Genomic DNA, 26,281 nt, shown 5'->3' with positions numbered 1-26,281 from the left:
ATGCGCAATGAAAACTAATGATTGATGCTTCTCATCTCTCTCCGTTCCTGTCTGTCTGTCCCTGTCTATCCCTCTCTGACTCACTCTGTCTCTGTAAAAAAACAAACAAACAAAAACACTATCATCCATCCCCATTTTGCTGACAAGGACACTGAGGTCCAGAGAAGGGGAAGATGTTGTAAAAAGTAACAGTGAGAGCTAGGGACTTAAGTTCCAGTCCAGCGTCTCCAATCTGTGCTCTTAAGCTCCTCCTTGGTCCACACTGAATGCCCCCTTGTCCGCCTGGCGGGCTTCAGGCAGGCGCCACGAAACGTCAAGTTCCTGGATTTCCGTGTGCCCCCTAGAGGCACCTGCAAACCTACCAGCATCACTCGACCACACTCCCCGCCAGCAGGGAGCACTGCTGCCGTTTCGATAGCACAGACTGGATCTCCTTGTGGTGCACATTTTCCTCCAGTCCCCGAGGCACTTCCGGCACCGCGGAACTTTGGTGGTGCAACCGGACGCGTAGCGTGGGGACGCAGGCGCGTAAGGCGGCAGCAGTTGTTTCTGTCGGTGTCGGGGGTCTGAATTGAGTTGAGGCGGAGAAAAGATGGAGACAATTCTGGAGCAGCAGCGGCGATATCATGAGGAGAAGGAACGGCTCATGGACGTCATGGCCAAAGAGATGCTCACTAAGAAGTCCACAGTGAGTGGGACCTGGGCAGGGGCTCCATCTGCGGCTGGGCTCCATCCCCGTGTGTAACCTCGGAGAGCTTTCTTTGATCTTCAGACCCGCCCGCTCCCCGCCCCCTCCCGGGCTCCTTCTCCGAGGTCGCACCTGGATAACCTACCTTCTCCCGTGGTCCCGCGCCCCATGGGCCCCTGCTTTAGCCGCTAAGACCTGAGCGGGTAAGCTCCGCCCTCGGGCGGCCTTTCCAACTCTTTAACTCTGACTAACGGTGTGTGTGTGACCCTTTGCTATTTTTCAGCTCCGGGACCAGATCAATTCTGACCACCGCACACGGGCCATGCAAGATGTGAGTGCCCCGCTGTCTCCTTCTCTTTGGGTCGGAATGAGCTGGGACGGACAGGGATAGGCGAGGTGCGAGGTCTCCGAGCCCTGGCCAATGATAACCAGATTGGCCCAGTCGCGGGTTGTCTGCCTGGAGGTGTCCGTGGCTATAAGCTTGAGGCTGCTGAACTGCCTTTCCTCATTTCTCTGAACAGGAACTCTTATTCATTCATCATTACTCGGAAAGACGCCCCTTATAGCATCCTCTATCCCATGGATGTGCAAAGGATAGTTATGAAAAGTCGAATACTCAGGCTCAGAAGGCACCGTCTCTTCTCTCCAAAAGAGAATGCACTGCTTTGAAATATATGAAGTATTTTTGCTTACATTGCCCTCATTTGCCTAGAAATATTTCAGTTTATTACCTTTAGAAAACTAATCAAAGTGGAGGTTCGTTATACTGTACTCTTGTATACGTTTGAAGACTTAAAAAAGGAATAAAAGATCTAATCACAGTTTCAGGGTTTTAGGAGAAAAATTAACATTACAAGTCTCTATTTACCTAAATTCCCAAATCCAGAATATTCTACGAACAAACAGTTTTTGTTTTGTTTTTGGTAATTATTTGGTGGCAGACTGACTTGATCTCATTTGGCAGCAAAACCCGTCATGAAGAGATGAGAAGCTTTTTGTGGGTTTTATCCTACTTAGTAAATAATACATAAATTTTATTGCAGAACAATTAATATTTGTTTCAGGTTCCACTAGGAGTATTACATAATATGTAGTGCCTTCCTAAACCTAAAAATTCCAAATTCTGAAACAGATCTGGTCTCAAAAGTTTTGGAGAAGGAAGTATGTACCTGTTCCGTCCTGAGTGTGAATCTAAAGGAAGCTGTGTGATGTTTTATTTAGTCTGTGCACTCCTCAGTCAAGCTTTTTGAAGAAGTGAAAATCATCTTAGATGACCCTTTTGTCTTTGAGGGTCTTAGGTAGGAACGGCTGTTTAACATATGACTCTCTTTTATGATTCTTTTTGGGAAAGGTAAGCATCAGTAGTGTCTGAATATAGGAACCTTCTGCCATCCCTTAAATTGACTTATTTTAAAAACTAACCAGGAGCCTGACCAGGCATGGTGCAGTGGATAGAGCGTTGGCCTGGGATGCAGAAGATCCAGGTTTGAAACCCCAAGGTCGCTGGCTTGAACGTGAGTTCATCCAGCTTGAGGGCAGGATTGCTGGCTTGAGTGTGGGATCATAGGCATGACCCCATGGTCACTGGCTTGAGCCCAAAGGTTGCTGGCTTGATGCCCAAGGTCGCTGGCTTGAGCCCAAGGTCGCTGACTTGAGCAAGGGGTCACTGGCTTGGTTGGAACCCCCCAGTCAAGGCACATATGAGAAAGCAATCAATGAACAGCTAAGGTGCCACAACAAAGAATTGATGCTTTTCATCTCTCTCCCTTCCTGTCTGTCTGTTCCTCTCTATGTTTCTCTCTCTCTCTCTCACTTCAAAAAACAAAAACAAACCCTAAGAATCAGTGTTATATATTAAAGATACCAGAAGACACAAACTTTTAACACCTCATCTCTCGGTGTTTCTGGGCTTTGACTAGCAATCCCTTCTTGGTTGGTTAGTTCTATCGTTGTATAGATTGCTTCTTTCTGATAGGTTTGTGTTTGTCTGTCTTTCAGAGGTATATGGAAGTCAGTGGGAACCTGAGGGATTTGTATGATGATAAGGATGGGTAAGTAACAGTCACAGTCAGTCTGGGAATTGGTGCCTCTGAGGAGCCATGGTTAAAGGACTGAATTTTATGCTCTAAATGCTCTGGGTTTTTTCTGAAATTGCAGGTTACGAAAGGAGGAGCTCAATGCCATTTCAGGGCCCAATGAGTTCGCTGAGTTCTATAACAGACTCAAGCAAATAAAAGAATTCCACCGGAAGCACCCAAATGAGGTAAGGCCTCAAAAAATATTTTCTCCAAACCTGCCTAAGAGCCTACTGTAGAAAAGGTGTTAGGAAAGTGGAGATGTGCCACTTAGATGTTTCTTCAAAAACAGAATTATTTAGCTGCAAGGAGTGTAGTTAGAGAACATCTTACAAATCTAGTTCCTTTAGGATCACCCTCAGCTTTAAGTCAAAGCCATTCTTTTCTTGGGCAGCCCCCCGCCAGTGACTGAGCACAGTGAGGGTAATACAGCCTGGCTCTCTGCCTGATATGAGACACTTCCTACAAGCAGTCTTTGTTCCAGAGCTCCCCATTGGGTTGTTGAAATATCATCCTGTCTGTATCATGGCCTAGGCTTTCCCTGCCCAGTCTTCCTCTCCCCATTTTATTCTCCATGAGTATCCCCCTCCCCCCAGTAAATTGCTTCTGTTACTGTCTTGAAATCTGCAACCTAGAGGATCCAACTAACAAAGAGACTTGACTCACTTCCAGTGATCATTACATTTTAAAGATTCACCCCAGAGACCAACTCGTAAAATATCTTTCTCATTTTCCCCCATCCCAGTTAATCTTTCCCTTTATGATCCTATCGTATGTCCTGACGGTGTCTGCCCCATTATGTTTTAAGATTATAAGAAGCAGGGATTGTGTCTCAGTTTTCTAGAACCCATTAGGTATCTTGCACAGCTAACCAAAGGAGTTCTCTACAAGGAGGGGAAGCACATCATGGCTGTAGGAGAAATGGAGAGGGGTGGATTAACAATTACTCTGAGCTTTCATGTCTGTGGTAGCTGGATAGAAATAAGAAAGAGAATCCATTTGCAGTGGAAAATGAAATTTTTCGCATATGGATTTTCAAGTGATCTTATATCTAGGTAGAAGTGTACACTGAGCAGCTGAAGTTAGGTGACTAGGGCTCACGTAAGAGGCAAAGGCTCATGATTTAGATTTGAGAATTATCACATGGACTTGATGGTTGAATCCATGAATCATAGAGCTGTAGGAGAGAGACACAATGTGAAGGGAGACTATCAGAGCTTCTCTGTGCCTTGGGGCACATAGAGAATGTACTTAATTATAAGGTATTTAACTGAAAAGGAGCCTAGGAAGACTTCTATCACAGAAGTCAGTTGACAGTTCCAGGTACTGGTTACTGATGTCTAAGCGAAGAGTCTCAGAAAGGAAGTCACTGGTGTCAGCTGTTTTTGAGTGGTAACTGCTGGGATCGCTATTTTACTGAAGTATTGGGAGCGGAAATCTGATCACGTGGTAAAAGTGGGTAATGGGGAAATAGTATGGAGTGTGGAACATGCATCTGAAAGACTAGCTGAAGAGAGAAGAGGAGAGACGAGGCTCATAAGAAAGATGGGGAGGATGTTCATATTTAAAGAAGCAGTTGGAAAACGACTGAAAAAATGAGAAGGGAGAGGCTATTATTTTTTTCACTTTTACACTAGCCCTTTATGTTGTTGATGTAAGAGTTTTTATTGTAAGAGTTTTATTTGAGCTAAACTGATGACATATGCTGGGGAGCAAGATCTCAGATGCTCCAAGAGAGCCTTTTATTGAAGTTAAGTGAAGGTAGATGAAGGTCCTCTTACACACCTACATGTCTCCTCACTCCCTGAGAGGGCAGAGTAAGAAGTCTTGCAGCCAAGAGAGAATATGTGAGTATCATTCTGGTGTGTTAACCATATTCTAGCCCTGGTAGAAAGGCAATGAGAAATAAATGGTCATATAAATGATTGGAGCTCTAGCCAGTGGCGCAGTGCAAAGAGCGTCATCCCATGGCGCCTAGGGTGCCAGTTTGACCCAAGGTCACTGGTTCCAGCCCTGGTCCGGGCATGTATGAGAAGTAGTCAGTGGGTGCACAGCTAAGTGGAACGAGTTGATGTTTTTCTCTCTCCCTTCCTCTCTCTTTCTCACCCTCCTCCTCTCTCACAAAAAAAAAGGAAAGATGCTCAAGATATACTAAGTAGAAAAAAAAAGTTTGATTATGTGAGAAACAAAATAATAACCTTGCAACTGCTAGCATGTGCTTATACAAATACATACAGGGTGGGTAAACCTACTTTTGCCCCACCCTGTATATTTAAATATATAGAGGTTTCCAGATTTTGCTGCATATTTGAATCACCCGGGGATCTTTAAAAAATACCTGTTTAAGAGGATTTTTTAACACTCTTTTAGGTGAGTTTAATGAGCAACACACTTTAGGAATAGCTGGCATAGAAAAGGGTCTGTTAACAGCAGTTACCTATTTGTAGGATAATTAATATAAGGGACATCAATTTTATTAGAGTTTTTGTGAGTACATGTTAGTTTAGCGATATTTAGTCAATACAGAAAAGGAGAAGAAAAAGGCAATGGGAAACAGTAGCAGGGTCCTGAAGTGAAATCGGATCCAGGCAGTGTCGGAAGCCCTGTGTTCTGTGTAGCCCATTGCTACTTTTATGTTGGGAAATCCACCTGAGCTTTTTCTCTTTTCCGTCAGATCTGCGTGCCAATGTCAGTGGAATTTGAGGAGCTCCTGAAGGCTCGAGAGAATCCAAGTGAAGAGGCGCAGAGTACGTAGGATTTTAACCTTCCTGTGCAGCGCCAGCAGCCGTGCAGGATAATGACAGCTCACCTGCCCTCAGAACAGGGCCCCACAGAAACCTGTAGCTAGGTTCTCCCACCATTTTCTCTTCTGGTTTCTCTGTGCTAGACTGCCCTCCTAGATTGGCCTTGGACAAAAGATTGTGCTCAAATTCACTGGCCTGGAAAGCTGAGGTCTGTTCACTTTGTGAGCATAGGAACATTTGGGTGAAGGGCTGCTGCTTGAACAAACTAGCAGTCCACTTGAAAAGCCAAGTCCAAGAAAATGGTCTTTAGTATCTGACTCTTTGGTCTGTCTCATTCCTTCAGATTTGGTGGAGTTCACAGATGAAGAGGGATATGGTCGTTACCTGGATCTCCATGACTGTTACCTCAAATACATTAACCTGAAGGCCTCTGAGGTAAGTAAGACCCAGGAGAGGATAAAGTGGTTCAGATTCTAAGGGTGAGTCAGGACACTGGGCTGGGGCTACTAGAAATGAAGCAATTAGAGCACTTTTTTAAACGCTGGTCAATGGACCTGTCCCCCAAAAATTTCATGCCAGTCTGCAAAAGAATTAATCACCCTGACATTGTGTGAAGGTTATAGACCCAAAGATCTTAGTCAAATCCACTTATGCTCGGTGATTTCTGCCTTAGTGGTCCCCAAAACAATTCTATTTTCACCTGTCCCTATGTGTAAAAAGGTTGGAAACTACAGAATTAGAGTGTCTTATGTTTTGCAAGTGTAAATATTAAAGAGTAATGTGTTGTGTTGTTTTTTACAGGGACAAAGAGAGAGTCAGAGAGAGGGATAGATAGGGACAGACAGACAGGAACAGAGAGAGATGAGAAGCATCAATCATTAGATTTCGTTGCGACACTTTAGTTGTTCGTTGATTGCTTTCTCGTATGTGCCTTGACCGCGGGCCTTCAGCAGACCGAGTAAGTAACCCCTTGCTCAAGCCAGCAACCTTGGGTCCAAGCTGGTGAGCTTTGCTCAAACCAGATGAGCCCGCGCTCAAGCTGGCGACCTCAGGGTCTCGAACCTGGGTCCTCCATATCCCAGTCCGACACTCTATTCACTGCGCCACCCCCTGGTCAGGCAGTAATGTGGTTTTTTTAGAATTAAACTATTCAGAATGAAAGGTTTCTACAGTGAATACAATAAGTGTATAAAATTTTATTTTTATTTTAAAAATTACATTTAAAGGGGTGGCATTGATGAATAAGAGTACATAGGTTTCAGGTAAACATTTCTATAGCATTTGAACTGTTGATTATGTTGTATACCACCCATCACCCAAAGTCAGATCATTTTCCGTCACCGTATATTTGTCCCTCTTTACTCCCTTCCCCAAATTTTATTGATATAAGCATATTTTTCTTTTGTACAAATAAACTTTTAAAGCCTGACCAGGCGGTGGCACAGTGGATAGAGTGTCAGACTGGGATACAGAGGACCCAGGTTCGAGACCCCGAGGTCGCCTGCTTGAGCGCAGGCTCATCTGGTTTGAGCAAAAGCTCACCAGCTTGGACCCAAGGTCACTGGCTCGAGCAAGGGGTTACTTGGTCTGCTGGAGGCCCACGGTCAAGGCACATATGAGAAAGCAATTATTGAACAACGAAGGTCTCGCAATGAAAAACTGATGATTGATGCTTCTCATCTCTCTCCATTCCTGTCTGTCTGTCCCTGTCTATCCCTCTCTCTGACTTTCTCTCTGTCCCTGTAAAAATAAAACAAAATAAATTTTTAAAAAACTCACAAATACATATCATGCTCCTGTGTTGGGCACACATGGTACCTAGTACGTGAAAGATAAAAAACAATCTCACCAGCAAAGGGCTATTTAGTGTCTTTCTTAAAAGACATTACAAAAATAATTTAGCATGAGAAATGCAATTTAATGTGACAATCTCAGAAAGATCTCAAAGTGTATGATTAAGTTCCTTTTGGAGTGGTGAGGAAGTGCCCAGAAGTTCAGTGACTACACTTGAAGCCCCATGAGGGCAGGTTCTTTGTCTTGTTCTCCTCTGTATCCATGTACTTGGTCCAAGATGCTAATAAGTGATTGATGAGTGTATCAATGGCACCTTGCAGGACCTTATTTCCAGGATATAGTACGTATCAGGTCTTTAACCAAGTGCTTAGTATATAAGTGTTCAACAGTATTTCTTTTAGTTTACTATTGATCTTTATTTTGCAGCGTTAATTGTATGTTTTCTATTTTTCCCAGTTAGTGTAGAAATTAAGTGATAGAACAGAATAAGACTAAAATGAGCCAGGCCTTGCTACTTTGTTAGGCAACACTCAATTTTGATTTCATTTATTGGAGATTACATTGTAACTTGGTGGAAACATCACTTTTCTCTTTCTAGAAACTGGATTATATTACATACCTGTCTATCTTTGACCAGTTATTTGACATTCCTAAAGAAAGGAAGAATGCAGAGTACAAGAGGTAAGCATTACTGCTTCTAGGCTCTACTGGATTTAGTGTGAAGAATTGAGGGTAGAGTTCTGAATTTTGTTGCTTGAAAGGTGTTTATGAAAGACATCCAGCTTTATTGAAAGATAGAGGTTTTGAGTGACGTGGTTTTAAAACCTTTGTTTACTCTGGCTGTGGAAGAATATGTGTCTCTGAGCACATCTGTAATCTTATACTGTTCTTAATATTAAAGCCTCATTTGTAGAAGGAAGTCCCCCATTCAGGGATATCTGTGTCTTTAGAGTTTAATGGGAAAAATTAAACTTTCTCAGATTTTGACTGAAGTGAGGTTCCTGCATCTGATGTACAGATGTTAAGTTTTGTTTGTGTTATGCCCCTCGGTAGTAGTAAAATAAAATTTGGTTTTAACTTGAAATATTTTTTCACTTGAATTTTTTCCTTTTTATTTATTGGGCTGACACTGGTTAACAAAATTATACAGGTTTCAGGTGCCCAATTCCACAATACATCATCTGTACATTGTATTGTGTGTTCATCACCCCAAGTTAAGTTTACCTGAAATCTTTTTTTTTTTTTTAAGTTTACCTGAAATCTTTTATGTTTGAGTTAAGACTTTAGTATTTGGAGTAATATTGTGAGGATGAGAGAAGATAGGAAAGGTCAGAATCAAGATGACATGTTAGGAAAAAGTCAATTGTAAGCTTTTTAAAAACATTTTTTTGTAAGAGAGGGACAGACAGGAAGGGAGAGAGATGAGAAGTATCAATTCTTCGTTGCAGCTCCTTAGTTGTTCAGTGATTGCTTTCTCTGAACAACAATGTGCCTTGACGGGAGTGGGGGACAACAGCAGAGCGAGTGAACCCTCGCTCAAGCCAGCAACCTTGGGCTTCAAGCCAGCAACCTTTGGGCTCAAGCCGGCAACCATGGGTTGTGTCTGTGATCCCATGCTCAAGCCAAAGACCCCGAACTCAAGCTGGTGAGCCCACACTCAAGCCAGATGAGCCTACGCTCAAGCCAGCGACCTTGGGGTTTTGAACCTGGGTCCTTTGCGTCCCAGTCCAACGCTCTGTCCACTGCCCCACCACCTGATCAGGCTGAAAGCATATCTTAAAACGTAGTATTGCTTTTATGCCTGACCAGGCGGTGGCGCAGTGGATAGAGCATCGGACTGGGATGCAGTAGACCCAGGTTCGAGACCCCGAGTCGCCAACTTGAGCGCGAGCTCATCTGGGTTGAGCAAAAAAAAAAGGCTCACCAGCTCAGACCTAAGGTCGCTGAGCAAGGGGTCACTTGGTCTGCTGAAGGCCCACGGTCAAGGCACATATGAGAAAGCAATCAATGAACAACTAAGGTGTTGCAACGAGAAACTGATGATTGATGCTTCTCATCTCTCTCCGTTCCTGTCTGTCCCTGTCTATCCCTCTCTCTGACTCTCTCTCTGTCCCTGTAAAAAAAAAATAAAAAAAACGTAGTATTGCTTTTAAAAATCAAGTATCTCTAGCCCTGGCCAGTTGGCTCAATGGTAGAGTGTCGGCCTAGTGTGTGGAAGTCCCGGGTTCAATTCCCAGTCAGGGCACACAGAAGAGGTGCCCATCTGCTTCTCCACCCCTTGCCCTCTCTCTTCTCTCCCTCTCTGTCTCTGTCTCTCTTCTCTCCTCTCCTCTCTCTTCCTACAGCCATGGCTCAATTAGAGAAAACTGGCCCCAGGCGCTGAGGATGGCTCTATGGCCTCTGCCTCAGGTGCTAAAAAATGGCTCTGGTTACAATGGAGCAAGGGCCCCGGATGAGCAGAGCATCACTCCCTAGTGAGCTTGCCGGGTGGATCCCGGTCCAGGTGCTTGTGGGAGTCTGTCTCGCTCTGCCTCTCCTCTTTTCACTAAAAAATTTTAAAAACAAAGTCTGTAAACTAGTACCTCTGGAATTATAAGTATATTTACAGCGCATAACAGTGTGTCAATAGAAAACCTTTTTCTGTATTGCTTGTTTATCTATAGATACCTGGAGATGCTGCTTGAGTACCTTCAGGATTACACAGATAGAGTGAAGCCCCTACAAGATCAGAATGAACTTTTTGGGAAGATTCAAAATGAGTTTGAAAAGAAGTGGGAAAATGGTACCTTTCCTGGATGGCCGGTGAGCTTCAGTGGGTGTGCGGGCGGAGGGCATTTGGGGAACAAAAGTAACTGTTTTACTTTAACCTTGAGCCTCTGCTTTAGGGCATTTTATGTGACCCCTCAGGACCAGTTGTGGCCATAAGGAGTCCTCTGCCCAGTATACTGGGATTTCTCTGTGTTCTTTGGAATGAGATTTGTCTGGGTCCACTTGCTGTTGGCTAGGTCCAGGATTTTCATCAGCCATATCATTACTGCTGTGTGGTTCCAAAAACAGATAAATTACATACTAGAAATCTCTACTATATATTTGCACAAATCCTGGAGCTAAACTTGGGTTTTTCCTGAATTCTCAGGAAGAGAATGTACCATCTGTTATTTTCTTGTTCCTGCTCTGCTCTTGTAGGAACTTAATTCTTATTCATACAGGTATATAAGAGTAGGGCCAACCAGCACCTGGTAATGTAGGTGGCTCCCATGCCTTGATTCTAAACTTTGATCTTAATAAATACTGTATTTTTCTTGCCAGAAAGAGACAAGCAGTGCCCTGACACATGCTGGAGCCCATCTTGACCTCTCTGCTTTCTCCTCCTGGGAGGTATGTTTTCTTTGGCCAGTATATTGCTCTTGTTTCCTCCTCAGAGGGACCACTCAGTTTCCTGTTTCTGATGCCATGGACTTACTATGATGAGATTCCAGTTCCTGGACCAGGCATCTACAAAGAATACAGGAAAAGGAAAAGGATAAAAAACTTAAAACAAGTATTTTGAAAACTATAAAATGGTAATTCAAACCATAGTCAGCTCTAGTAGAGATAATGGAATACTGGTGTAGTTATTTATGAACTTGACCACAGTCAGTCCTTTGGAGAGTTTGAGCTTACTGTTAGGAGATTGGCTATGGAATGTGTGGTCTTGCCGCAGCTTCAGGATCACCCACACCACCATGCAAAGACCTGAAAGTTGGAGCATTTATTGTTTGTCAAAATCCATTTAAATAGCCTAACCTTTGGCGTGCAGTGGTTAGAGTGTCATCCTGGGACACTGAGATCACTGGTTCAAATCCCTGGGCTTGCTGGTCAAGGCACATATGACAAGCGAGCAATGAACAACTAAAATGAAGCAGCTATGAGTCATTACTTCTTGCTCTCCACCTCTCTCTGTAAAATCAGTAAATGTCTTTAAATATATATATATTTAGGCCCTGGCCGGTTGGCTCAGTGATAGAGCGTCAGCCCAGCGTGTGGAAGTCCTGGGTTCAATTCCCAGTCAGAGCACATAGGAGAAGCATCCATCTGTATCTCCACCCCCCCCACTTCCCACCCCACCCCCACCCCCGCTTCTCCTCCCACAACCATGGTTTGAATGAGCAAGTTGGCTTCGGGCACTGAGGGTGGCTCCATGGCCTCATCTTAGGCACTAAAATAGCTCAGTTGCTGAGCAGCGGAATAGCAGCCCCAGATGGGTAGATCATCAACCCCAGACAAGGGTTGCCAGGTGGATCCTGGTTGGGGTGCATGCAGAACTTAGTCTCTCCACCACCTGCCTCTCACTTGTTGAAGAAAAAAATGGAAAAGGGGAAAAAGTCTGTTTAAATAAAATTGTCACCTGTCTTTTTCTATAGGAGTTGGCCTCCCTAGGTCTGGACAGATTGAAATCTGCACTCTTAGCTTTAGGCTTAAAGTGTGGCGGGTAAGAGACTGGTTTTTTCTTCATAACTGTCCCATTTATTGTGTTTGCATGATCTGTGTGGCTCTGAATCCATTTTCCTGTCACCTCCCTCCGCAGTGCAGCAATAAACAAGCCTGTGTGGTAAAGTAACCCTGAAATCCTTTTTCCCTCTGTCTTCTTAGGACCCTAGAAGAGCGAGCCCAGAGGCTATTCAGCACTAAAGGAAAGTCCCTGGAGTCACTCGACACCTCCCTGTTTGCCAAAAATCCCAAGTCAAAGGGCACTAAGCGGTGAGTGGCTGGGGCAGCTCCTCTGCTTATAGTTTTAAAATGTCATTCCCATGCAGAGTTTTTATCACAACAGATATTTTAAAGCCTGTGTTACCTCCATTACTGATCCAGAGACCCAGTCTGCTTTTTCCTCTGCTAATGGTGATTGGTGTGAAGTCTGATGTTAACTGCTCTAGGTACCCTTTGTACTTAGTAGCTTATGGGCAGCTTCAAGAAATATTTTTCTGTTTATTTTTCCTAATGATATTTGAATCTGTTCTGAGCCACATGCTCGTACAGGGTATTTTTAACATGTTTTTTTGTTTTTTTTTTAATTCTTACAACAACCCTGAAAAGTACTTGTTATCCAGAATTTTTTGTAGAGGACTCTGAAAAGTTATGGGATGTGTCCACTTTCTCAGTTACTATGTAGCAGAGTCAGGATTTGGGCCCACATCTGCCTGTTCTGGAGCGCGCTCTTCCTATCACATGTAGGTTATGATAGAAATGTATGTGTCTGGCTGTGTCTTCCCCCTTCTATAAGGATGCAAAAGGAAGCTTTCGTGCTGTCCCAGAACTACCTCAGCACTTCTCTGCGCGAGTCCTGAGCTGGACAGAGCATTTGCTTTCCCAGCATATTTCTCATGTGCTTATAATTTTTAATGCAGCTACTGGGTGCTGGGTGAATGTTCTCAGTTACAAGTGCCAGGACATTGGTTCAAAGAACTCTTGAGTGATGCAGCTTGTTTCTTGTTCTTAGAGACACTGAGAGGAACAAAGATATTGCTTTCCTCGAAGCCCAGATCTACGAATATGTAGAGATTCTTGGGGTGAGTAACTGACTCTAGTGAGGGCTATAAATTCTCCAAGGTATGGGAGTAAGAGAAATATGAACTCGGTATTTTTTTCTAGGATTGAAAGAGGAAAAGTAGGTGTTCAACTAGTTCCGCAAAAAATAGTTCCCACAGGGTACTTGGTCCTTTAGTGAGGTCCTGTTCTGTTCTTAGGTGTCGTTAGATGATATTCCCAAGTTGCCCAGTTCCCATAAGACTAGGAAGAGAGCATAGGATTCTTTCTCAGTATAATATTCAGGATGGGACAGGTTTTTTGCCTGAGCTCCAGAATACACACAGCGGGTAACCCAAGAAGCAGACACTCAAAAGGGAAGTAATAGAAAGGATACTCACAACGGCTTTTCGGGTATGACTTACTCTTTTTTTTTTTTTTTTTTACAGAGACAGAGAGAGAGTCAGAGAGAGGAATAGACAGGGACAGAGAGATGAGAAGCGTCAATCATTTGTTTTTCGTTGCGTGATGCAACACCTTAGTTGTTCATTGATTGCTTTCTCTCGTATGTGCCTTGACCGCGGGCCTTCAGCAGACCGAGTAACCCCTTGCTGGAGCCAGGGACCTCGGGCTCAAGCTGGTGAGCTTTTTGCTCAAACCAGATGAGCCCGCGCTCAAGCTGGCGACCTCGGGGTCTCGAACCTGGGTCTTCCGCATCCCAGTCCGATGCTCTATCCACTGTGCCACCGCCTGGTCAGGCGGGTATGACTTATTCTAAACAGGCATTACTTACATCTTCACAAATTGTTGGAAACTTATTGGGGCTAGACTGTTAGTGGCACAAAGCTGTCTAGAAGGTCCTGGCCAGTTGGCTCAGCATTAGAGTGTCAGCCCTGTGTGTGGAAGAAGTCCCGGGTTCAATTCCTGGCCAGAGCACACAGGAGAAGTGCCCATCTGCTTCTCCACCCTTCCCCCTCACCTTTCTCTCTTTCTCTTCCCCTCCTGCAGCCAAAGTTGGCCCAGGCACTGAGGACGGCTCCATGGCTTCTGCCTCAGGTGCTAGAATGGCTCTGGCTGCAATGCAGCAATGCCCCAGATGGGCAGAGCATTGCCTCCTGGTGGGCATGCCAGGTGGATCCCGGTTGGGTGCAAGAGGGAGTCTATCTGACTGCCTCTTCGCTTCTAACTTCGGGAAAAAATCCAAAAAAAAAAGCTGTCAGGGAGCTTCTCCTTGAATATTGTTTCAGGGAGCCGGAGGGTTGGTTGGGGATGGAAAAAGGCCTAACCTGACCAAAACACTTACCTTAGAAAGGGGGGGGACGAGTAGCCTGACTAGGCGGTGGCGCAGTGGATAGAGCGTTGGACTGGGATGCGGAAGGACCCAGGTTCAAGACTCCAGGGTTGCCAACTTGAGCACAGGCTCATCTGGCTTGAGCAAAAAGCTCACTAGCATGGACCCAAGGTCACTGGCTCGAGCGGGGGGGTTACTCGGTCTGCTGAAGGCCCGCAGTCAAGGCACATGTGAGAAAGCAATCAATGAACAACTAAGGTGTCGCAATGAAAAACTGATAATTGATGCTTCTCATCTCTCTCCGTTCCTGTCTGTCTGTCCCTATCTATCCCTCTATCTGACTCTCTGTCTCTGTAAAAAAAAGTAGGGGGAGGAATAGGAGGAAAGTAGTTCTCTTTCAGGGAATAGAAGGTGGAAGAAAGGGTAACACTCATCCAGAGAAGATGGCCAGGGTTCCTGCCAGAGACCAGCCTGTCTGATAGGGTCAGCTCTGTGCCGTTTTTACCTGCTCTCAGAGCCGTTCCTTTTACAGATGCTCAGGTGGTGGTGTGTATCTTTGTCAGTTGCCGTGGATGTTTTTATTTGCCCTTGAGGACCATACATAGTAGCTATAAATCTAGAGTCTCCTGTTGGTTCCCTTTATCAAATCTGCCATCAAGCCTGACCAGGAGATGGCACAGTGGATAGAGCATTGGACTAGGACGCAGAAGACCCAGGTTCAAAACCCCAAGGTTGCTGGCTTAAGCACAGGCTCATCCAGCTTGAGCAGGGGGTCGCTGGCTTGAAGCCCAAGGTCGCTGTTTTGAGCAAGGAGTCCCTTGTTCTGCTATAGCCCCACAGTCAAAGCAATCAAGGAACAACTAAGGAGCTGCAGTGAAGAATTGATGCTTCTCATCTCTCCCTATCTGTCCCTCTCTCTGACTCTTTGTCAAAAAAAAAAAGAAAAAAGAAAAAGAAAAATTGCCATCAATAAAAGGAAGCTAGCCAGACATTGGAAACTGGGGACACTTATATTCTCCACAGTGCACTTGGGCTTTGCTAATGTGGTCAGCAGTCCAAGTGCCACTCCTCTGAAGATGACATGCCCTTGATATAGGTGTACCCACTACTTTCTTCCCCTTTTGAGAGCATTTTGCTTTCCATGCTAGGAGGTGGCACCATTCACTTTGAAATTCAGACAAGAGGGTTTCCAGTAGATGCTCATTATGTACTGTAGATTTTTTTATCATTACTTCACCATCTATTGATATCTGTTGGTTTCTAGACATTGTGTTGAAACTTTGGATACAGTTATAACAGTATATGTGTCACATATATTACGACATAGCCCAGGGTTCAGGAACCTATGGCTTGTGAGCCAGATGTGGCTCTTTTGATGGCTGCATCTGGCTCGCAGACAAATCTTTAATAATAAAAAAAAAAATAACGTTAAAAATATAAAACATTCTCATGTATTACAATCCATTCATTTCCTACCACTCATGTTCATGGTTGCGGGTGGATGGAGCCAATCACAGCTGTCCTCCGGGACAACACCAACTTTTTATTGGATAATGCATAATGTACACGGGTCGTTGTATGGCTCTCACGGAATTACATTTTAAAATATGTGGTGTTCATGGCTCTCTCAGCCAAAAAGGTACCCGACCCCTGACATAGCCTTTTGTCTGTGTAAAACCCACTTTGTTGTTGGAGAGACAGATGAACGCAGTGATGAGATACATGCTATAACACACTGAGATGGAGTTTTCCAAGTAGAATGAGGGAGGAAAAATGTTTCAGGTAGAGGAACTAGTAAGCATGAAAAATTTGGTGAGTTGCAATAGAAATTTGGACTTTGTCTTTTCAGCGTAGAAACACAATAAAAGTTCTTTATGCAGAGTACCATTAGATTTTTTTTTTTTAAGATTGGTATTTTTAAACAGGTAAATCTGGGAACAGCATGGAGGCTGGACTGGAGTGAGGAGAAACTCAGGGCAAATTGGAAGGTTCTCATCCTGGGGAGGACATTAGCAACCGGGAAGAGAAGAAAAGACTGGTTTGGGAAATATTTGAGAGACTTGTTTCTGTTCTGCAGTTGTGCATGGCCTCAGATTTTAGGACAGTGACATAAAAGCTTAGCCTTTTTCCTTCGGGATCAGGGAGGGCCTGCTGATAGGAGTTGTGATATGAAGGCAGACTTTCCCTTTATTCTACAAGAGAAAGCCTCGTCCTTGGAAGTGAGGGGACAGCAAGGGTTGCAGGGAAGTAAGAAATTTCCCTTCTTGTTTTTCACTCCTTTTCTCTGACTTCCTTTGTCATTTATGGACCTGACTTAGGAACAGCGACATCTCACTCATGAAAATGTCCAGCGCAAGCAGGCCAGGACAGGAGAAGAGCGAGAAGAGGAGGAGGAAGAGCAGATCAGTGAGAGCGAGAGTGAAGATGAAGAGAATGAGATCATTTACAACCCCAAAAACCTGCCCCTGGGCTGGGATGGCAAAGTAAGTGCCGGTGCTGCCGCTCTCCCCACTTCCCACCTGGACGCAGGTACAGACACTCCTCTAATACTGTTTCTTTTCTCGTTTTTTTTTTTAGCCCATTCCCTACTGGTTGTATAAGCTTCATGGCCTAAATATCAACTACAACTGTGAGATTTGTGGCAACTACACCTATCGAGGTCCTAAGGCCTTCCAGCGGCACTTTGCTGTAAGGAATTCAGAGCCATTTCTACTGGAAGTTGAAGTATGAAACATAAGTCCTTTAGTGATGAGGACAGGAGCAGCCTGAGGGGTTTACTAGTGTCCAGAGCTTAAGAGAATCAGAAATGGCTTGGGTCTCAAGTCAGGCATGCGGCATTCGGCCTTTGGTGCCAGTGCTAGCCTGCTATTGAAACTTCATTTCGGTTTTCTTTTTTTTTTTTTTTAATTCACTGAGAAGAGGGGAGGCAGAGAGACAGACTCTTGCATGGGCTCTGACAGGGGTCTACCTGGCAAGCCCACTAGGTGGCGGTGCTGGACCCATCTGGGGCACTACTCAATTGCTCAACAACCTAGCTCTTCTTAGCGCCTGAGGTGGAGGCCATGGAGCCATCATCAGTGCCCAGGGCTAACTCACTCCAATAGAGCCGTGGCTGTAGGAGGGGAAGACAGAGAAAGAAGCGAGAGGGGGAGGGTGGTAAAGCAGATGGGCACTTCTATGTGCCCTGACTGGGAATCAAACCCAGGATATCTACATGCCAGACTAACGCTCTACCACTTATTCAACTGGCCAGGGCCTCCTTCTTTGATTCGTGTGTGTGTGTGAGAGAGAGACAGAGACAGAGAGAAGGACAGACAGGAAGAGAGCAAGATGAGAAGCATCAGTTCTTTGTTGCGGCTCCTTAATTGTTCAGTGATTGTTTTCTCGTATGTGCCTTGATAAGTGGGGCGGAGGGGGGGGAACACTACAGTGAAGTTAGTGACCCCTTGCTCAAGCCAGCAACCTTGGGCTCAAGCCAGCAATCATGGGGTTGTGTCTGTGATCCCACACTCAAGCCAGCAACCTCAGGGACCTCAGGGTTTTGAACCTGGGTCCTCTGTGTCCCACTCCAGCACTCAATCCACTGCGCCACCACCTGGTCAGGCTCCTTCTTTGATTCCTAAATGGGCCTTTGCCTCTTTGAAAAGAGAAACTGAAGGGAGGACATTCATCAGGCTATTCTTGAGACAAGGCATTATCTGGGTGACCTCCAGTAAGTGGCTTCACCCTTATTTGGTTTCTGTCCTCAGATCTTAGTACTTGGAAGGAAACTTTACAGACTGGAAAAGACTTACTAGACCAAGAATGGCAAATTTATATGAACCCCCTTCCTCACTCAGACACACCTATTACTAATGGACCTGGGTCTTTTCTGCTAAGCCCTTTCAACACCAGTTGGCATCCAGGATAAAGCCCAAACCATTTGCCATCTCTGAGCCCAGGCTGTCATTGCTCCAGCATCTCTCCTGCCCTCTCGCATCCTTGCTTAGTATACCTTAGAAACAGTCTTCTCCTTCACTGACAAAGGTGGCCCTGCTTGCCCCCAGTAACCCTTACTCACTGTGATAGTGGGGTTGCATGTAAGGTGACTAGAGTTGCGATGTTTTTCTTGATACAGAGATTTTGTCTGAAAGACTAACTGTATCTAGGATTTAGGTCTTAGGTTTTATAAACCAGCCCAGTGAGGTAAACCCTGCAATGCTGCTTTGAAATACCTTCCTCTTGTCAGTCACGCCAGCTGTTCACAAACACGAACCACGGAAGAAATGCTGCCTGTAAGCAGAGTCTTTTGCAAAGGATCAGGTTAGGGCCCACGAGGGCAGTGGAGTCAGAGCTCTGTGTTCAGCTGCTTCCTTTTGTTTCTCTTCCAGGAATGGCGTCATGCTCATGGCATGAGGTGTTTGGGCATCCCAAACACTGCCCACTTTGCTAACGTGACACAGATTGAAGATGCTGTCTCTTGTAAGTAAGCTTTATTCTCCCCTAGGCCACACCAAGTGGCCACTCCTACAACTCCCTGTCCCCACACTCGGTGCGTCCAGGCCGAAGGGCAGCTTGTGGATATGTGACGGCTGCAGCAGTCATTCATGACTTCAGTTTTGAGGGCCAGCAAGCAGTGCTGGCTATTTCTCCCTTGGGAAGAGCCCTGTGCTGAGTATAAAACAGGGCTTTTAATCGAGATCTGTGAACCCTATATGCAAGTTCTTGTATGAATGGGAATGTGCATATTCACCTGAATTGATTTTAATAGTTAAGCACCACTGCCAGGAAGAAGAAACTAGAACTGGTCTCAGTAAGCTTATTTCTGAGGTGAGAGGGCATATACACAGAAACGCAGCAGCAAAATAGCCCCCGGAGGAAGAGCGAGGTGAGTGCGCATCGGGCCCGCCAGCTTCCCGTTCGCCTGGCAGCGGCAGCTCTCACTGCGAGCAGCGTCTTCCCTGCAGGTGTTTCCTTTTCGTTTATCTCTTGTCCGTCTTGGTTTCACTTCCAGCTGGTTAGACTGAGAAGAAGTGAGTTTTACCGCTCAGCTTTGGTAAATTTTAGGCGTTCACTGTCAAGTGTACTTGTCACGCGACTCAGCTGCCTGATCAGCCAGCTCCTTCGGCTCCGTCTCTGGGGCTGTTTGAGTCCTCCAGGGCAGAGCCGAGTGGAAGGGACCTTGTAAAGAGCTCCCTGATTCCTTCTGGGGACTCTTAAGTTTGTGTTTCAGTCACCTTTGAGGACTCCTTGCTTTCCTGTCTTCCCGTATTAATTTAGGAGTTGGGATCATCCCATCCCTCCCTCCCATCACAGTTACAATACGTCTTTATTGCCAGGTGACCCAGTCAGCCTCCTTACTTTTCCCTTTTAGCCCTTCCCTTTCTGGGAGGAAGTTAAAGTAGAAACAAAATTTCTTAGAACCATAATGCTGCATTTTGTTATTTGTGTTTTTTTCTTAATGCTAAATTTTGAGTGTGGCCTCGTTTTTAGATGTGTTATAGCTATGAACCCCAATAAATGGGTCACAGTTTATGTTTTGTGTTTTCTTAGGTTTTGCAATTTACCTGAGTTAATTTATTTTGATACCTCAAGATTGATTTAATTATATTATTTTAGGCTTACAGTTATGCCATCTACAAAAGCAAAGGGATATTTTTATTAATTTTTTCCATGTATTTTCTTCATGGATAGTTATCCCAAGCATTACGCTAAGTCTTACATTCAATAGAAGTGGGTGATAGGTGGCCATCCTTGACTTGGATGCTGTTTTTTCTTTTTGGGTTTTTTGTGGGGTTTTTGTTTGTTTTTTTTGGGGGGTGTTGTTTTTTTGTTTGTTTGTTTGTTTTTGTATTTTTCTGAAGTTGGAAATGGGGAGGCAGTCAGACAGACTCCCACATGTGCTCGACTGGGATCCACCTGGCATGCCCACCAAGGGGCGATGCTCTGCCCCTCTGGGGCATCACTCTGTTGCATTCAGAGCCATTCTAGCACCTGAGGCAGAGGCCACAGAGCCATCCTCAGCGCCTGGGCAAACTTTGCTCCAGTGGAGCCTCAGCTGTGGGAGGGGAAGAGAGAGACAGAGAGGAAGGAGAAGGGGAGGGGTGGAGAAGCAGATGGGCGCTTCTCCTGTGTGCCCTGGCCGGGAATCGAACCCAGGACTCCTGCACGCCAGGTCAACGCTCTACCACTGAACCAACTGGCCAGGGCCTGTTTTTGTTTTTGTTTTTTTAAGATTTTACTTTATTGCTTTTACAGAGAGAGGAGGAAGGGTGGGGAATGAGAGTATGGGCTCACAGTGGTTTCATTTTAGTTGTTCATCGCTTGCTTGTTGCTTGTACATGCTTTGACTGTCAGGCCTGGGGTTTCGAATAGGCAACCTCAGCATTCCAGGTCTGTTCTATCTACTGCACCACCACAGGCCAGCCTATATTTTTTCTTTAAAATTGAACAAATGAGCCCTGGCCGGTTGGCTCAGTGGTAGTGTCGGCCTGGCGTGCAGGAGTCCCGGGTTCGATTCCCGGCCAGGGCACACAGGAGAAGCGCCCATCTGCTTCTCCACCCCTCCCCTTCTCTTTCCTCTCTCTCTCTTCCCCTCCCACAGCCGAGGCTCCATTGGAGCAAAGTTTGCCTGGGCGCTGAGGATGGCTCTGTGGCCTCTGCCTCAGGTGCTAGAATGGCTCTGATTGCAGCAGAGCGACGCCCCAAGATGGGCAGAGCATCGCCCCTTGGTGGGCATGCCAGGTGGATCCCAGTCGGGCGCATGCGGGAGTCTGTCTGACTGCCTCCCCCTTTCCAACTTCAGAAAAATACAAAAAAAAAAAAATTGAACAGATGACAGCTAAGAAAGAGTCCTGTGGAATTGCCACCAGAGATTCCCTTTGGGTGGTTGGTCACGGTTGACCAATATTCATTAGACATGCCTATTGAGTTAATACATTAATAACATCAAATTCAGGTATCACCATGTTATTTATAATAATAGCATAAGAGACTTAAACATTTTAATGAACTCTAGGGACATTTCTTATGAAAGTAATTGCTCTGCTAAAATCATGATACCCTGTTTCTGTGGCTTTTTATTGGGTCATCTATCCCATCAAAAACAGGAAATTCAATTAGTGTGCTGCACTTAACTCTTAGTGAACCCACACTGATGCCCAGAGGTGATTCTCTTTTCTGTTTTCAGATCCCACTTACTGGTCCATAGTTTCCTACGTCCATTTTTTTCTTTAAGAAAATTATGGCAATACTTCTGATCTCTGGTATTTCAGTACCACTCTGGGTTGGATCCTTGAATGGTTTAAACCAGGGGTCCCCAAACTACGGCCCGCGGGCCACATGCGGCCCCCTGGGGCCATTTTTCCAGCCCCGCCGCACTTCTGGAAGGGGCACCTCTTTCATTGGTGGTCAGTGAGAAGTGGTCAGCGGATGCATCCTCATCCTGTGCTCCTGGAGTATGTATGTAGTGGCACCACAAAGTGCTGCGTCGCTCACATACAGTACTACTTCCGGTGACATGGGACACACGTGTCACAGCTCCGGAAGCTCGTCATATCACTTGTTATGGCTAGCAGTGACAAATATGGAACCGGACATTGACCATCTCATTAGCCAAAAGCAGCCCTATAGCTCCCATTGAAATGCTGGTCAGTTTGTTGATTTAAATTTTCTTGTTCTTTATTTTAAATATTGTATTTGTTCCCGTTTTGTTTTTTTACTTTAAAATAAGATATGTGCAGAGTGCATAGGGATTTGTTCATAGTTTTTTTTTATAGTCTGGCCCTCCAACAGTCTGAGGGACAGTAAACTGGTCCCCTGTGTAAAAAGTTTGGGGACCCCTGGTTTAAACAAAGACTATGACCAGGACCCGTCCTGGCACATGTTTGCATGTGATAAGTTCTCCATTTCTTGGTGTCGTACATATTCTTTGAGGCTAAAGACTTCAGCTAATTTAAAGCAATTAGCCAGGAAGGAAAACATGATTACTCAAGCACCTAAATGCTAGGCACAGAGCTAAGCATTTTCTTGCATATTGTCTTCTTTACTATTTCTTGCATGCTTTTTTCTTTTTTTTTTTAAGAGAGACAGGGAGAGAAATGAAAAGCATCAACTTGTAGTTGTGGCACTTCAGTTGTTCACTGACTGCTTCTCATACGTTCCTTGACTATGGGGGCGTACTTAAGCTAAGCCAATGACCCCCTTGCTCAAGCCAGCAACCTTTGGGTTCATGTCTGTGAGCTTATGCTTAAGCCAGCAACCCCGCACTCAAGTTGGTGACCTCAGGGTTTCAAGCCTGGGACCTCAGTGTCCCAGATCAATGCTCTATCCACTGTGCCACCATGGGTCAAGCGAGTTTGCTATTTCTTTACCCATCTTCAGCTTCCTCTGTGGGATATTTTTTCTAATCTTTGTCAAGTTTAGAGATTGTCGTACTTGATGGAAAATGTGGAAGCATATAGGAAGCTAGTAATTGTGTCTTCTCACCATCATCTGTTAATATTTTATCATCTTCCCTCCCTACCAGCAGATCTATCCTGTTTGTTCCACATAGCCTTTTGTCCTCAGAGTGCACCTTCCTGACACCTTTCTTAGAGATTTAAGTTGTTCTTTCTCTGGTTTTGTATCTGTCCTGTCTTGTATACCTGATCAGACTGTTGATGGTGGTGGTGTCTGCAGATGTCTCCCTGCTTTCTGTCTTCATTGGATAACTTGTCATTGAACCGCTAGAATTCTTGTTTTAATGTCTCTAGTGTTTATTGAGCCATCTTATATTTCAGACTCTTTGGCCGTGATAGTTCACATTTTTTCCCCCATAATGTCTTTGAAATATATCCACCAGACTTTAAATAAACATATTCAATAATGTCTGGTGTTCCCCTCTTCTTCTGTTATGAACTCTAAGACAGGTCACTTTCTCCAGTAATTCCCATAGGTTGTACCACATTTACATCTTTCTTCAAGAATATCAGTTCTCTATTCTAAGAGGTTTTTGGTTATATTTGCTCTAACTTATCTTTTACAGCAAAGCAAAGGTTGTGGTAAATTTTAAAATGGAGGTGTCTACAAGTGGCCCAGAACCAAAATTCCAGTTTGGGGCAAACAAAATTTTCAAGAGCAGAGTCAATTGGGGACGTCCTAATGGGGGGTGTAGCGCTGTGGAGCCAGTGGATGCTGAGTCTGCTCATTTCTCACCCGCAGTGTGGGCCAAGCTGAAACTGCAGAAGGCATCAGAACGATGGCAGCCGGACACGGAGGTGGGTGCTAAGGTGCCGTGGGGAATGGCGTCCAATGACGGCGCCCCTCACCATGGAGAGGGGAGGTGAAAATGGTCCCTGTTCACTGCAGTATAGCGTATAATGTGACAGTCAGCTCTGGATGTGTAAGCCTGATTGACTTGTGATATTAAATGTCAACTTAAAGTCTGTATCTTAAGACAGGTGTATCCTCTCACTGAAATTCTGAAGTGGCAAGCAGGAGTAGCCAATGTCTGGTCATGCCACGCGATTCATAAGCTAAGAAGTTGAGAGTCCACATCCTACATTATATCTCCTTTGAGGACAGCAGCTAATGAAAGATATCCTCTCATGGGGTGGGAGGCATCCTTTTTGATCTTGAGATAGTCATCCCAAACAGCAGCTTTCAGAGGTGAGGGTGACGTGTATGTAGCAACCTTCTTGGGTCAGTGGTTTTCAGTATTCCTTTTCTAGTAGCAGTGGTCTTTTCACATCATCACGTACAGCTCTGGTGTGTCAGAGCAGATAAAGCAGAACTGGACAGGAGGAAGCAGCCTCCTGGCCTCCTCTCACCTTCCTGTCTGCAGGGCCGCTTGGGCAGAAACCTCGGGATCTGGGAACCATGTGAACTGTTGTTTTATGTCTGCCTTTCTCAACCAGGGTTCCTCATCTTAAACACAGGTAGTGACTTGAATGAATGATTTTTCTTATATATCCCAAGGTTGGGTTACAAGTAGTACCTTTCTCGATCCCCAGTTAGCTTATTACACACAGTGGATGCCTTAGGCCAGGATGGGGCTTAATTCTCTTCCAGAACCCTCGCTGAGAATGGCTGTCTTAGTTGAACGCCAGGAAATCAGGCCAGGGTGTCTGTCTCCCTGGAGGCCTAGCTAACAGTGCACCCTTTCTTTTTTAGGAAGAGTATGAAGACTCCAGTGGGAATGTTGTGAATAAGAAGACATATGAAGATCTGAAAAGACAAGGGCTGCTCTAGTGTCCAGAAGTGTATTTTGGCTTTGGGCTTGCCCAAGCCTCCCTGAGATCTGCTTTTTCTATTTCTCTCAACCAAGTGCTCCTAAAGACTCTTTGCTACATAGTCTTACGGTCTAGCATGCATCTTGTAGAGACAAGGCATGCTGGCAGATTGAAGGGTTGAGATGTGTTTTATCTGTGTTTTATATTAAAAGAGGTTGTCAGAAAACAAAACCAGCTCTTATTCTGAATGTGTCTTATTCTGAAGCCCTGGATTATGGACTCAATCCTTTTGTTCTTAACACATTCCTACCACTTTCTCATCAACTTCACTAGCAACTAAGGTTTAATGAACACCTGTTAAGTTATAAATACATGTTATGTTAAGTGTATCTGACCCAGCCTCTTTCCCCATTTCCTCCAGTGAGCATCCCCCCAGGATAGCCCCCACCCTTATTGAGTCAGTTCTTCATTCACATGCTAGGGAAGATGGGGAGGGTGAGCCAGGGCCTGTGCTAAGGACCAGGTTGTTGGCACTAAGGTTTTTTTGTTTTGTTTTTTTGTGACAGAGATAGAGGGGGACAGACAGAAAGGGAGAGATGAGAAGCATCACTTCTTTGTGGCACCTTAGTTGTTCATTGACTGCCTTCTCATATGTGCCTTGACCTGAGGGCTCCAGCAGAGCAAGTGACCCCTTGCTCAAGCCAGCAACTCCTCACTCAAGCTGGTGAGCCCGCGCTCAAGCTGGCGACCTTGGGGTTGCGAACCTGGGTCCTCTGCATCCCAATCCGATGCTGTATCTGCTGTGCCACCACCTTGTCAGGCAAGGTTTTGTTTTGTTTTTTATTTGCCTAAAGGAGTTGGGCTGTTTTGGAATGGGCCCACAGCCGGCCCCTTACCCAGTCCTCAGCAACTTGGCACACGGTGGAACTGGAACCAGCAGTGAGTGCCTACCTGCTAGTTCAGAATGAGAGTCCTTGGTGATCCTATTTCTTCAACAAGATCCCTACTTGACTGAGAAGTGGCTAGTATGCTTGTGTTCTCCAAGCCCAGAGAGCCAAAATGGGGGCATTGGGCTCCTGCCCCAGGACTGGAACCTGGCGTCCCAAGTGGAAAGAACTAGGGAGCCGAGGAGGCACTGACTGCCCACTGGTACAACTGACTGAAGGCCAGGACTTGCTCCGGGACAGCATTTCCTGAGGCTCCTTTGCCCTCAGCACTCAGATTTTCAGTTTGTAACCATCCTGACCTGGAGCTGGCCCTCTCCCTCACACTATTGCCCTAGTCGTCTCTGCGGCAGGATTTTACACCCCACGCCTGTGGCACCTCACTCTTGATATTTTCCTTCCTGGTTCAACCTGTCCCTTGGGTATTTCTCACATGCCCTTTGTGCTTGAGCTCCTCCAGCTGCTTAAAATCCCAGCAGGACAAACTCTTCAGGGTCTGAGCCTCTGAAGCAGAGTAACTGGTAATTAAACCTAATTGAGCCAATTGGAAACAATGATTACTGAAAACTAGCCCGAAATGCAAGGAGACATTGCCATTTGGGAAAAGGGTTAAACAAGCCTTGGGAATGAGAACTGGGGAGAAGTCGTCGCTCCAGCCTTCCTGATGAAGCAGCAGCAGCATCAGGGCTCCCGCAGAATGCAGCTGTCCTGTCGCCAGGTTCAGGCAATCTCCCAGGAGCCTGTTTTTCTTCTTTACAGCGTGGAGGGGAGACGGGCCCAGGCACTGAGGAGTCCTGCCATCACCCTGGCCCCGATACCTGCAGTCATCCTGTGAACTAAGCACCAGATGGTCTGGGAGGAAACCCGGGGCTGTCCTCTCACGGCAAAGACTTCTCTTTATTTGTTACATTCATCCAAATATGTATATATTTAGTTCCATGTGCCAGACACACATAGGTTTACAAATCTCGAGAATTAGGTGGAGGTGAGATGGTGGGAGCAGAACCAGAGGTAAGGAGTCTCATTAACAAACTCACGGGCAGGCAGCAA

General features: G+C 45.4%; 1 protein-coding gene across 1 annotated transcript; it reads left to right on the top strand.

Moving 5' to 3' along the window:
- Window positions 1–503: 503 nt before the first annotated feature.
- On the top strand, window positions 504–24,521 carry SF3A3 (splicing factor 3a subunit 3). The gene is made up of 17 exons (XM_066375905.1): window positions 504–688; window positions 972–1,019; window positions 2,687–2,739; window positions 2,846–2,951; window positions 5,438–5,510; window positions 5,851–5,942; window positions 7,900–7,982; window positions 9,965–10,103; window positions 10,611–10,679; window positions 11,705–11,772; window positions 11,934–12,041; window positions 12,781–12,850; window positions 16,416–16,580; window positions 16,675–16,785; window positions 18,468–18,558; window positions 23,278–23,333; window positions 24,229–24,521. Exons 1-17 carry the CDS (start codon window positions 593–595, stop codon window positions 24,304–24,306), a joined length of 1,506 nt encoding a protein of 501 aa, XP_066232002.1. The 5' UTR covers window positions 504–592; the 3' UTR covers window positions 24,307–24,521.
- The last annotated feature ends 1,760 nt before the right edge of the window (window positions 24,522–26,281 follow it).

Source organism: Saccopteryx leptura, chromosome 3, assembly GCF_036850995.1.
Source record: "Saccopteryx leptura isolate mSacLep1 chromosome 3, mSacLep1_pri_phased_curated, whole genome shotgun sequence".
Classification (NCBI taxonomy): Eukaryota; Metazoa; Chordata; class Mammalia; order Chiroptera; family Emballonuridae; genus Saccopteryx; species Saccopteryx leptura.
This window is presented reverse-complemented; position numbering and strand designations above follow the sequence as displayed.